This window comes from Triplophysa rosa, linkage group LG18, assembly GCF_024868665.1.
Source record: "Triplophysa rosa linkage group LG18, Trosa_1v2, whole genome shotgun sequence".
Taxonomy (NCBI): Eukaryota; Metazoa; Chordata; class Actinopteri; order Cypriniformes; family Nemacheilidae; genus Triplophysa; species Triplophysa rosa.
The window spans coordinates 22,958,887-22,973,470 of NC_079907.1; the positions used below are offsets into that span (position 1 = coordinate 22,958,887).

At 42.7% G+C, this 14,584-nt stretch overlaps 1 protein-coding gene across 3 annotated transcripts in view; it reads left to right on the forward strand.

Moving 5' to 3' along the window:
- bicc1b (BicC family RNA binding protein 1b) overlaps nt 1-14,584 on the forward strand; it is a 59,063-nt gene that overhangs the window by 36,953 nt on the left and 7,526 nt on the right. For 2 of the 3 annotated variants that reach the window (XM_057359386.1, XM_057359388.1), the window contains exons 6-17: nt 712-765; nt 2,095-2,283; nt 2,706-2,957; nt 4,774-4,905; nt 6,845-7,037; nt 7,864-8,010; nt 9,009-9,190; nt 9,280-9,415; nt 10,103-10,256; nt 11,663-11,813; nt 12,120-12,159; nt 14,358-14,512. In XM_057359386.1, the coding sequence (XP_057215369.1) occupies nt 712-765; nt 2,095-2,283; nt 2,706-2,957; nt 4,774-4,905; nt 6,845-7,037; nt 7,864-8,010; nt 9,009-9,190; nt 9,280-9,415; nt 10,103-10,256; nt 11,663-11,813; nt 12,120-12,159; nt 14,358-14,512 (1,785 nt within the window). The remainder of the gene's footprint in view (nt 1-711; nt 766-2,094; nt 2,284-2,705; nt 2,958-4,773; nt 4,906-6,844; nt 7,038-7,863; nt 8,011-9,008; nt 9,191-9,279; nt 9,416-10,102; nt 10,257-11,662; nt 11,814-12,119; nt 12,160-14,357; nt 14,513-14,584) is intronic. The other variant, XM_057359387.1, reaches the window with a different exon arrangement.

A 14,584-nucleotide genomic window follows, 5' to 3' on the forward strand; every position in this document is an offset into this window, starting at 1 on the left:
TCTGACTGATACTGTGTGTCAGCAATCAAAGATTAATACTGTGAATCTCACAGAAATGTTACAAATTATTTCCAGAATTTATTCCTTTATTTACTCTGTAATAATGACCGGCTGATCTCTTAACAGTCCTAAAAAAACAGCTTAATAGGTGTGAAAGAAGTTCTTCTTCATGTCTGGTCCTGGATATGTATTGTGAGATTGGTCATATTCATGATCTCTCTGATATAAGTGAATGAATGAGGCATGACGTCTCTCTCTCTCTCTCTGTACGGAAGTTGAGACGCTGTTCTCAGACGTGATGAAGCGGGGAATGTACAGATTGAGCAATGAGTGTTTAGAGAGACTGGTACCGAAACTTACAGAATCATGAAAGATGATGAAATCACACCGCTCGTATTCTTACGATAACATCTGACACGAGTCGTTTTTCATTTTCACCCAAAAATCTTTTACCCGCCCAAACTTTCTTTCTTGCGCTATCTGAAGAACATCACATCTCCCGAGCTATAAGACGGCAATCCCTAAGCAGTAGCGTTTTCCTCCATTGACCATTGACATTCTTGTTTGTGTTCTGCGGTCATACAGGTTTAGAGTGAAACGTGATCATCATGATCAGTGACCAGACCCTTTAAACTCATTTCAGAGGTTTTATTTTCACGAGTTGCTGCGTTGCCGTCATCTTCATTTGACGTCTGTGTGTGTATTCCGCAGGTGTCTATAGCTGGACAGCCGGGAGGAGTCGAGGCGGCCAGAGCCAGAATTCGGGTAAGTAAACATTCATGAAATGATTGACAGGCTGTGATTTATCTTCATAGTGTTGAAGGGTACAGGGAGTATGAATGTACATGAGTTTTGGGGGGAGATAAACGCATTCCTCAGCAACACAACAAGCAGCACTCCACTCTCTCGCTGGAGCTGCCGCCCCCTGCTGGTGATTCACCGTCACCACAGACACCGACACACCCATCGTCTCACCCACACGCAGAACTGTGAGCAAACATGCGTAAGAAGAGCAAAATAAATGTCTCGTATCTTATCGTTTGTGATGTAAAGGCCGTGCGTTCATTTTGTGTGTTGATACAGTCTGTGTTCCACACGTAGATGAGCATGAATGTCTCGATGCAGAACAGATGTTGACGTCGCTGTAAAACAATGTAACGCTGCGGTTTTCGTGATTTGGCGCGCGTTTGGCTGCGTGTCGCTGCTCGTGCTTCAGCTCCGTCCAAACCTTCTGCTCAGGTTTCATCAGCTCCTCCCGAGAGAGAACCGAGACAAACCTCCATTAACTCCAGCGCTTTCTACACCAGAATCTATCATCGGGCCTCACTGTTATTTCACAAAGCAATTTGTACAAATGAGCACTGTCGAAAAACCTCAGGCCAACCCCTTTCAAACCCAAAATATAGGTGCTGTGTATGAATCTGAGGGAATGAAGTTTAGTGGGTCAGCTTTACTTTTTTCCAGAACCGTTGTACATACATTTTACAACATAATTGCCGGTTCCTTCGGGCGATGACCCACCGTCTCAGCCGGAATCATCATGTTATGTTGCTCGAGGAGCTCACTTCAAGACCGTCCTCCTGACTCTTCTCTCGCACACTGTCAGTCACAACACACAGCAAACAAATGCAAAAGTTACTGATTCTAGAACAGGTCATCTGTGCAGTCCGTTCCCCATAATGAAAACAAAAGCGCAGACTGGTTTTGTTCCGCTCGTAAGCCTCTGGTTAAAAATAAGCGTGCTCACGGTCTTAATAACTTCAGGAATGAGGAGAACCATTTGCAAAGATGCATGATTGGAATTCCAGAGCGTTCTCCATGACTGATGCTCTGCTGAACCCAATAAAAGTCTCCTTGTGAGAGTGAAGTCAGAGTGACTGTCCTGACCACATCTAAAGGCACTGAGAATGTCTTTCATTTCGGCCTCGGGTGCAGAACACCAGGGCGAACAGAACCCCACAACATGTGGGACTGATCACGGCCGCATTTCTGAGACTCGATTCCATTCCATTCAGTCAGGAACCGAGTCGTTACGTCTTGTGGATGTGACCTTTGGATTGAGTCGTTATGATCATTTGAACTCTGATGTTTCAGGAGTTACTTCCTCTGGTGTTGATGTTTGAACTGCCGGTGTTGGTGCAGATGAATCCTGACCCGAGCTCTCCTGCCATCCAGCACATCTCACAGACGTACAACATCTCTGTGACCTTCAAACAGAGATCCAGACTCTACGGAGCGACGGGAGTCGTGCGGGGCTCGCAGAACAATGTAGCAGCTGTGAAGGTGAGCATGATCAAGAAATGTACTTTGTGATTTGTTTTTGAACAATACGGTTTCCAAATACACTCTCCAACTCGACGATAAACCGAAGTGGTGAGGAGAACCGACCTACAGATGAGAAGAGAGCTCCACCCAAAGCGAATCCTCTTCCGTCGTTGACCTTGAGGAAGGGTCGGGTTATGTGCTGAGAGCCGGCGCGTGGAGTCCGGTCCAAAACCACGCACAGATGCAGTCGGAACGGAGCCACTCAAGCGTTCCACCCCTCCGCCTCGTTCACAGCGTGCTGAAAGACGGCTTTTGCATTCTCGCGCCTGGATATGCCAGAATGAAATGAAGAAGCGATTCTTGTTTTGTTTTCGGTCAGCACGAGAGAGCAGCAGTGTTTGTAAGCGGGGTGGTTGTGCGTGTCTGTGGTGTTGTTACAGAGGGGTACGGCGGTGTTGCTGGAGCATCTCGCGGGGAACCTGGCCAGCGCCATCACGGTCAGCACACAGCTGGACATCGCCCCGCAGCATCACCTCTTCATGATGGGACGCAACGGCAGCAACATCAAACACATCATGCAGCGCACGGGGGCTCAAGTTCACTTCCCCGATCCCAACTGCCCTCAGAAGAAATCCACCGTGTATGTGCAGGGAAACATCGACTCGGTGTGTCTCGCCCGACAGTACCTGATGGTAAGAGCTGTGGTTTTCTGCACTCGTTTTCAGAGGCATTCACTGAAACGGTGGTTCTCAAGCCGCGACCCACTTTTTAGAATAGGCCTATATGACATCATATATAGTTTGTTTAAAAAATGAGTGAAGTACACTAAAATACCAACAACTGTTTGTGACGTAAATGACTAATACTGCTAAATGAACATCCTAGTTAAGGCTAACCCAGACAGCACAATCCATCTGGCTTACGTCTATTTGAGGTCTGCATTTACATCTGCAATACATAGTTTGCTCATCTGCAATATGTCTCGGAGACGTCTGAACGTCTGTGATACGTCTGCTAAAGATCTGGAGATCTGCTGCTTAAAAACATCTGCTAAACATCTTAGAAAGAGCAGCTTTATATCCATTCTACATCATAAACATCTTACACACATCTTGTAGATGTCTATATGACGTCTGACAGCAGACGTCTCCGAGACGTATTGCAGATGAGCAAACGATGTATTGTAGATGTCTTGCAGATGTAAAAGCAGACGTCAAATACACGTAAGCCAGATGTATGTGTGCTATCAGGGAAAGGTCTTTGCACATACAGTCCGAAATTTTCGTATGTTTTTTCGTATTTTGCGCTCGATTGTACGGTGTCTCTGAATTGTCAAAACGCCTCTCAAAATGCTTGCTACGGATGCGTAAAATGCAGAAAATCGAACCCAGTCCGAATTTTTTATGACAGTCTCACATAAATGCAGATATTGGATTGGGATAGCGAGGGGGCGCTCACTCGCTCAGGCTTCTGCCAACAGCTTTCACCCACGTCTTTCAAAATAAAAGTCTCGCATCAGAAAAACATTCAGAATTCCGTTTTTTGTTGTTGTTGATTTTTTTTCTTAGACTGTACACTTCTGAGAAACACTGCACTAAAGCAAGCAGAACTATTAAAGTCCCTGTGAACCGGAAGTTGCGATCATTTTTACTTCCGTATTCTGAAGCATTTCCGAGTGAAAAGGAATTTCAAAGGAGAAAAGTAGTGGGCGTGGCTTGTGTATTTTTACTGCGAATTGATTGGATATATAAAACTGAACTTTTGAACTGAAACTAGCTGCAGACTGACAGTTGAAGGAGTTAGCTCCAGCCAAGCCGTCTAATTTACGTCATTTCAGATGGATAGTCATTATAGGGCGGAAGTGCATTTTCAGATTTTAACTGAAGATAATGAGGGCACATGAATTTTAAAAAGACAATGACCCACATTGATCAACTATTTGCTATAAACGCTGCAATATCTCACGGAAAAAAATTAGAATGGTCATTTTTAATTTCACTGGGACTTTAACAACAAAAACTTACAAACAAAAGAGCTTTCAGAGTTGTCCCCTTCTCGCCCCACGGTTATATTTAACCTCACTGTTGGATGGTGGTGAGGAACGAGTCACTCAGAGGTTTACAGTAATCTATTCACAAGTCTTTTGTCTCAGTTTAGATCCTTAAAGGGCATTTTTCGCATTCATAAATAAGACCTCTCACCGCACCATCTCCCATTTAGCATATGTAGCAGTTTTCTTGTCGTCTGCTGAGTTAGCTCTGTCGAGGGAAAAAGAAAAAGCAGCTCAGGGCTCGGTAACTGAAAGGCTGACGCATGGAGGACTTGCCGCTGTTTTCCTTTTCAACATGAGACGGAGGTGATGGATCACTGCTGAAGAACTGGAGCTGTGCTGATTTAGGACCCGAACCAACGAGACCTCGAAACAGTTTTGACTGAATGATTTAAAACGCGTGTAGAACGACTTTGCTCACTCTCTCTCTCGCTCGTTCTTCTGGTTGTTTGCTGCAGGGCTGTCTGCCTCTGGTGCTGATGTTTGATATCAAAGAGGACATCGAGGTGGAACCACAATGCATAACATCACTGATGGAGCAACTGGATGTGTTCATGAGCGTCAAACCAAAACCCAAGCAGCCCAGCAAGGTTTGCACGCACACAAACGCTTGCATTCACCATTTCTGCATGTTGAATACTCAAACGCCTCGTAAAAATAATGTGCTGCGCATATAGGATTTGTGGGTGGCTTTATACTGCCGGGATGTGGAAAGTGAAAAACATCTCGTAGTATTCATGTCCTTGGTGAAGGGTGAAATCCTATCCTGTGTTTAAGGCTGAACGGCGACACTGTAATGATCAGTGTTAACATCAACCTGTATTAAAGCCTCTGTAAACGTTCTTCTCATCTTTCACGCTTATTACAGCACCGCTCCAGACTGATATATACATTTACTGAGGAAGTATACATTTAGTAAGAGACTAAGAAGAAAATTGAAGACATGGAGAATTACATGCTCAGGAAAACCTCCAGTGTCAAATGTAGCGGAGACATCACCACGAACAGCCTTCAGAAATAATATCACTTCTACTTTTTTTAGACAGGAGTTTATTGTACTATGGAAATCAAAACTCCAAAAAGACCAAAAAGAGATTTTGTCCAAACTAAGCTGCAAAATGTGCACACTTGCGCAGTTTTCACATCAGCAAGATGTATTCACAGTAATGTAAAGTCACAGTGAGGTCATGAGGAGAACAGGGTTAACGTCTGAGGATTTCCCGATAATGCAATAAGAACATCAAAAAATCAATTCCAGTTCTGGAATCGGAATCGAAAAGTTAGGAAATGATACTTAAGATAATATTCAAATTGCAATGCCTCTTATCAATTTCTGTAACTTGTGATCTGCTGATATCTCAATGAAAGCCCTTATGAAAATAAACCATATTTTTACTACTTTACAAAACATGGTTGCTATGTGTCTGTATATATAAAACCAGTGTTCAGAAATATAATATACAGCCGCGGAAAAAAATAAGAGACCACTGCAAAATTTCATTTCTAGATGTATTGTTGCCATTATAGTTTATCATCTGATGTGTTTCAACAAAACCAAACCTCAGGAGTGACATAAAGTCATCCAACAGCGATGTGAAAGACTGACAGCATGACAAGACACATCAAAATCCAGATTATCACAAGAAAAAAAAATGTTTTCAACTTTTTCGAACTATATGTAGAAATATGTCTTTCGTATTGCTTAAAGAAGTGAATCTGAACTTGTTTCCTTTGCAGCATTTGAGGTCTGAAAAAATACAGAGCATCTCTTCTGTTCCTTTCACCTGTTTCTCCATTTTTCATTTTCTGCAAATAGAAACGATATTTTTATTTGACATGACCATTTTACCTAAACACATACCTATAAATAGTACATTTTAAAATCAGAAAAACTGTCTCTTTATTTTTTCCGCGGCTGTACCAGTCAATAAACAGGCTAAATTACCGTAAAAGTTGATATCGAAATTCTTTACTTCAAGTTTTACTTTGGAATCGAAACTGGGAATTGCTAAGAATCAGATAAAATTCAAACGATACCCAGCCCTAGTTTCCAAGACAGCAGATGAACTCGTGTGGAAATGATTCTGCTGGAGAAAAAAATGGTATGACCCCAAAAAATAGATATTTAGCGTTGTGCGAAAACCCAGTAAAAAGGGTCTTGAAATTAGCGTCTTTGTTCGATTAGCAAATGAGGGCGGGGCATATTGAGTGGCTCCTCCCTCTTTTAAAATAGCCAATAGTATTTAGTTGACCTCATCTGGAATCTGGTAAGAAGCTGAAGTGCAGAATCATGCTATAAAAATCATTGATTCGTATTGATTGAGGTGAGAGAGATTTTTGTCAAATGTTTTGGCGCAAGATAGCTACAGCTATAGAAATCCTTAAGGCTAACATAATTATACTAAAAGCCAAAAAACGTTTGAATGAGCACTTGAGTAAATCCTAATAAAGATTGATATGTGCTTCAGTACATTACAGTGTCTTCATGTGGAGGTGAGGTGATGTGTAAAGTGTTGTGTGTTGTGTCAGTCTGTGATAGTGAAGAGTGTGGAGAGGAACGCTCTGAACATGTATGAGGCCAGACGCTGTCTGTTGGGTTTAGAGAGCAGTGGTGTGTCCGTTGCAGGCGGTTGCAGTGATCCTCATCTATCATCTCCGGCTCTCACCTGTCCTGTGGGACTCGACATACTCGCCTCCACCGGCCTCGGCCTCACCAGCCTGGGTAATTTATCATTCATTCACTACCTCTGAAAATCAACATGACCACAACACAACACACTTTAAAAAAAACATTTTAAAGGAAAAGTTCACCCAAAAAATAAAAGTCTCCTATATTTTTACTCGCCTTCAAGCACGTATATGAAATTCAAGAGATGACATTCAAAAGAGCCTGCGTGCCACCATTTTGAGTGAGAACAGCGATAATCTTGTTTACATCCAAACGTGCACGTACGCTAGCTCAAAATAGAAATCACAAATGTATCCTTTCGCGTCATGAGTCCGATATGATGGATAATGTGCGCTTTTTGGAGCTTCAAAAACTGGGTCTCTATCCGTTGCCATTACAAATCTGGGAAGAGCCAGGATAGTATTCAATATAACTCGGATCAGCTAGCGGTCATATACACCTGGGATGACTTGAGGGTGAGTCAAACTCACTTGGGTTTTTTTTTTAATAGACACATATGAAGGTTGTTCAGGTTTCTAACTGAAGCATCAAATTTAAGCCTGAAGCACGAATCCGATTTTTGATTTGCATTAACTAAAGACACATGCAGCTGTGTTTACAGTAGTATCTCATTGAAACGGGCATTTGATATGTGTAGTTGAATCATCGGTGTGAGAGCACACACACACATGCACATCCTTGTGGAGACGTGTATAGAAAAACACTCTCATCCTACCGCTAAACCAAACCCTCGCACAAACCTACTGCATTTTTACATTTTCATTACATCAAATGATATACATCATTAACTTTGTCAAACTATTTTCCTCACTGTGCTGTAGAAGAATGAGACTTTTACTGTTCTGTGTGTGACCTTTAGGCCTTCTGGGACCTGCGACCGCCTCTATGACCAGACCCTCCACCAACTCTCTTCTGAATGCTCTCAACAGCTCCATCAGCCCGTTACAGACGCCCACCTCTGGGTCACCCAGTCCAACTCTCTGGTCCAGTCTCACCAGCACCGCAGGTGCACCACACACACACACACACACGCCACACACACACCACACACGCCAAACATTAAAACAGTGAATTGTAATTTGGGGGGGTTTTCAAACTGTCTATTAGTCCTAGACCTGGCTTATTATTATTTTTCATTAAAGCATCACACTTTTTCCATGGGACCAGAAGTGTTCAGGACTTCACATTGGATCTGGATTTAAAACTGGATTACTCTTCAGTTCACTTTAGGTTTTATACGGTCACAGTGCACTTTTCACACACACACTTTGGATTTTCAGTGTTACTGACAACAGTGTGTGTTGAGTTTTATAAACTGCATTATACAATCATATTTTAATAATACACACTTTTACAAATATTTGTGTTAGAGACGGTTTCAGCAGCAACAACTTAAAGTCGGCATTAAAAAACCCCCAAAGATCATTCTTATCGTTTAACACAATGTTGCAGTATTTATTATAAATATATATCCGTGCATATCATTATTATAATCTTTTTATTCATTTGCACTTGTAATCTTCAATCAAAAACGTTAACCACCTCTCCCCCTCAAAACGACCTCTCTTCACTTCTGGTCGCGAGGGCGGAGCTCCAATGACTGACTGATTGCAAAACGATCCAATTAGTTCTCAATGGACGAAATCAAGTCCCGCTCTACATTTTGTTCTCATTTCAGAAGTCGTTTCACTCGGGTATACGTCACGATATGGAATTTTTTTCCGCAACTTCCGTTTCGTGCCGACTTTAAACAAACGTTATGTGGCCCAAACTTAACTTCCAGTAGATCTCAGCAAAGAATCTTGTTGAGTAGTTTTCAATTGAATGCAATTAATATACAATAAAATAATCCTATAAAATAAATCGTCATATTACTAGCCACCAGCCAGACAGATAACCAAACACACGGCAGGTAACTTCGGACCAGGCGCGCGCGTCCACTGAAACCGTCTGTAATAATGTCGGCTATTCCCAGTTGAAATGTTGCATTTGTAATGTCTTAAGGTTTCTCGTCACCCTTGATGATCCACCCGGCCACACAGGCCACACTGACCAGCATGCTGTTGTCCGGAGTGACGGGCTACACCCAGAACACCCCCTCGCCTCCGCCCGGTCTCGCTCCTATAGACGCTCAAGTGTCTGGAGTATCAGACTGCAGTAAATCCATGTCCTCCCTCAGCAGCAAAGTCAGCAAGTCTTCCTCGATCACAGTTGATCTTTTTATCATTTTCACGGTCTTATTGACCAAACTCTTGTGTGTATGTGTGTTGTGTAGCAGTCCAGCTCAATGTACAGAATATCTGCGGCGTCTTTGGCCGAGAAGGTTCTGAACGGCGCTCATGAATCTGTGCAGGACGCCAGCGGTCACCTTGCTTCTGAACCGCTGTCCAGCAAATCCAGCCAAGATCAAGGTCGGCATGCTCGCAGATCCTCAACACAGCACACACTTACAGTCAGTCCAGTGCGATGGCAGACTGCACGCTAATCCTTGGCATGTGTCGTAACATGTGTCCAGTTATTTTCTCTGCTAAATGCCAGTAAGCTTTGTTGACACACGAGTGAACATTTCATACCTGACACTTTCCAAAGCCAGATTCATTGCAAGATTTATTATTCTCTCCTTAATTCGAGCTTAATGCAGCCGGTGACATTCACTTTTGAAGTATGTCAATGTTTGATTTGTTTCTTGACCTTCTGTAGATTGGACGTAAAAATGTATTGACTTTGCTGAGTGTAATTATGGGTCAATATAAACTCACGTGGGTTTACTGTTCCTCTTCTGCTCTGTGCAAGTGCCGTTTGTGGAAATATGAGGCCGAGGTTTTCTGTGCAGCGCTATTGTTCTGGTTAAAGATATTTGAGTTGGCCTTACGTTCACTCGGTCAGGATATATGTGTGTTTTTACTTCCATATGAGCTGAAGTCAATTAGATCGCGTTATTCCCGGGAAGTAATGAAGGTAAATGGTCTGTTAGATTCTATGATGCTGAGAGCGGTGCAGGAATACAAAACTACTCAACCAAAACATTCAATATGAGGACCTGAGGAAAGAATAACACTGCCGTGTGTGTGTGTGTGTCTGTGTGTGTGTGTGTTCAGGTTCAGATACATTTGTGGAGGTGGGCATGCCCCGCAGCCCCTCTCACTCTGGGAACAGTAATGAACTGAAGCAGATGTTGGCGTCATGTAAGACGACCTCAGGAAAGAGACAAGCCCTGGAACTGTTACAAGCCACCAAGAGCTCACTGCTACAGTATGAACACACACCTGAACACACACACACCTGAACACACACACAATCACTCAACACACACAACTGAACACACACACCTGAACACACACACAATCACTCAACACACACACCTGAACACACACACAATCACTCAACACACACACCTGAACACACACAATCACTCAACACACACACCTGAACACACACAATCACTCAACACACACACCTGAACACACACAATCACTCAACACACACACCTGAACACACACAATCACTCAACACACACACCTGAACACACACAATCACTCAACACACACACCTGAACACACACAATCACTCAACACACACACCTGAACACACACAATCACTCAACACACACACCTGAACACACACAATCACTCAACACACACACCTGAACACACACAATCACTCAACACACACACCTGAACACACACAATCACTCAACACACACACCTGAACACACACAATCACTCAACACACACACCTGAACACACACAATCACTCAACACACACACCTGAACACACACAATCACTCAACACACACACCTGAACACACACAATCACTCAACACACACACCTGAACACACACAATCACTCAACACACACACCTGAACACACACAATCACTCAACACACACACCTGAACACACACAATCACTCAACACACACACCTGAACACACACAATCACTCAACACACACACCTGAACACACACAATCACTCAACACACACACCTGAACACACACAATCACTCAACACACACACCTGAACACACACAATCACTCAACACACACACCTGAACACACACAATCACTCAACACACACACCTGAACACACACAATCACTCAACACACACACCTGAACACACACAATCACTCAACACACACACCTGAACACACACAATCACTCAACACACACACCTGAACACACACAATCACTCAACACACACACCTGAACACACACAATCACTCAACACACACACCTGAACACACACAATCACTCAACACACACACCTGAACACACACAATCACTCAACACACACACCTGAACACACACAATCACTCAACACACACACCTGAACACACACAATCACTCAACACACACACCTGAACACACACACAAACACTCAACGCACACACAATCACTCAACACACACAATCACTCAACACACACACCTGAACACACACACAAACACTCAACGCACACACAATCACTCAACACACACATCTGAACATGTACGATCACACCCACACACCTGAACAAGTCAACAGCAGATCAGTGTTCCTCACTCCAGTTATTGTTCTTGTAATTTTAGTGCAACGTAAAAGTGAGACAGAAAGTGAAAGTTATATTATCTGTTCTTGTATTTGTTTGAACTCTTTTTTTGTGTGTTTGTTTGTCCGTGCAGCTCAGACTCTCTGTTGTCAGACTCTGACTCCAGCGCTTCTGAGAGTCCTGATAAACGTGCTCCAGGCAGTGAAAGAGCAGCGGAACGGGCCGCCCGTCTGCCGCCTCAGTCCTCCTTCTCTGACATGCAGGTGATGAACGACTCGCAGCCTGTAAGTTCTGAGAACAGTCATCACATTCTGTCAAACACATGTTGTGTCACATTCTCCTGACACGTGATGTCCAGATAAACATTCTACATGAAAACCGTCCGTGTGACACGTTCTCTTCAGACATCCCAGTGTTTCTGGACACACAGAGACTCAGCAGCAGTCTGGTAATGGGTTATGACAGAGTGAGGCAGTGTTTAGCATTTGCCCTCCTTGTTCTCTAAACCGAGCTGACAGGGAAATGAGGGCCATAAAATCTTTTCCAGAAGCTTTAAACATAATTGAATTTCTCTCTTTCCTCCTTCACAGGCTTTTGACTACGAGCAAAAGAAGTTATTGGCGACCAAAGGTATGTGATCGACCAATCAAATCATAGTTTGGCTTGTACATCCAGTGTTTAAGGGTGTCTCCCACCCATCTATACTGTTAACACTTCAGCTGGTAGGCGGTTTGGGGAAACTGGAAACTGGATGTGTTTAGTCTGGTGTAGCAGTAAAAAACACAGACAGATCGTCTGACGGCGAGCAGTGTTTCACATTCACAGTAAAGAAAGCTTCCTTATGTCCAGCGTATAAACTATTGGCCTGAGAATGAAGAATACACTCACCGCTATTCAGACTTCTGATCCTCATACTGTAAATACAGCTCATCCTTTATCATTTATGTTTGAACTGTATTGGAATGTGTCACATGGTTTTATTTCAAGTTTTGGTAAAAAATTCCCATTAAAGTGATAGTTCACCCAACATTGAACATTCAGTCATCAAGTTGTTTCGAACCTGTATCCATTTCTTTGTTCTGTTAAACACTACGAAAGATTTTCGAAAAGATGTTAGCAACTGACATTTCTGGGACACCATTGACTACCATTCTTTTTTTTCTACTATGGCAGTCAATGATGTCCCAGACATGTCAGTTGCTAACATTTTTCCAAATATCTTTCTTTGTGTTCAGCAGAACAAAGACATTTGCTCAGGTTCGGAAGGATGAGTAATTCATGACAGAATTTTTTCATTTTTGGGTGTAGTATCCCTTTAAACTCCTCAGAAAGTACAGATAAATGTTGAGAAATACATGATCATTCAATCATATTTCACTCGTATTTTACTTTGACATTTTGCATTTTTAAATCATATTAACCATATATAAACAACATTTTTGTGTAAGAATGACATTTGTAATAAAAAACAATACATTTCTCGTTTCTGCAAAGAAATCATATATATTATTTAACCTCTGCATGGTTTTTGTCAGAGCTGTTGAATATGAGAGTTACGACACTCACATAGCGAGGTGTGCTGTGATTGGCCAGTTCACCAGTACGTAGTGATTGGTGGAATACTGCAAGCGTGTGAAGGAAATGTAACGCCTCTGACCATATATGGAACATCAGGTTCCTCTTCAATTGTACTGACAGGTACGCCCACCTTACTTGCGTCTACATTTGGGCGGTCTCAGTCAAATCAGACCACCAACTGACGTAGATTTGTGGGGGTGTGGCTACACGAGGAGTTTCAGGCAGGTCTGGGTGAGCATTCGCTTTTACATAGAATGACTCTTTTGTTCCCACACTTTCATTTCTGCAATTTTACACGTCTAATACATGCATGAGCAACTTATAACACACCAAAGACACAGAAAAACACGTGTTTGCGACATATGACCCCTTTAAAATGAAACACAAAGACTGATCTTATATTCATATTACTCCCAAGATAAAATGCTGCTATGAATGTAGTCAACGTAGTAGTCAGTGTACACGATGTGCTAATATTGCGCAAAATGTATGTAAATATAGTTGCTGTTATCTGTCCCGCTAAAATCCATTTAAATAGGTTGACAGCACGGATTTGTTTGGATCAAAAGTGACCACACGGCGGCCAGATCGAGTGTCGTAACTCTCATATTCAAAGGCTCTGGTTTTTATTACCCAGCCTATAGAGGGTATGCATTGACGTCACTTTCCCACGTCAACACGCCGGGACACGCTCCCTTGAGTGGTAAAACGAAGGCAAAATGGCTGTGTTCAATAGGAGGAACAAAAAACCGGGACTAAAACACGCAATTATTTGCTGAAACTATAGCAGCTGGACTCGACCGTGATCCTTACGACTACCTTGTGACTTAAGCTTTGCGTCCGAAATTTCCGCACATTAAAAAATAAATACGACCTCACGTTGTGTCAATCACATTTACACACTGCCTCCAATATTTTCGTCCGTCATAAAAAAATTCGGACCGGGTTCGATTTTCTGCGTTTTTCGCATCCGTCAAGCATTTTGAGAGGCCTTTTATAACAATTCAGAGACACCGTACAGACAAGAGCCAAATACGAAAAACGCATACGAAAATTTTGTGCAAAGACCTTATGGAATCAGGTGTTCTTAGACACTCAAATGTTGCGCGGAATTGCGTCTCCTGATATTGTAACCATTCATTTTGCCCAGTGTTTTACCACTCAAGCAGGCGATTTTCTGAATAAAATACATAATGCAGTGATATATATTTTATTCGTCGTTAATCATACTTTCTTCCGTCTTCTGTTAGCCATGTTGAAGAAGCCGGTGGTAACAGAGGTCCGCACTCCCACTAACACATGGAGCGGTCTTGGCTTCTCAAAGTCCATGCCTGCAGAAACCATTAAAGAGCTGCGCAGAGCAAACCACGTGTCCTATAAACCCAGCATGTCCACTACATATGAGGTGAGATGTCAAGAGATCTGAACGTTTGCTCTGATCATGCGTGTGATTCTCAGTATAAGGCTGTGATGTGTG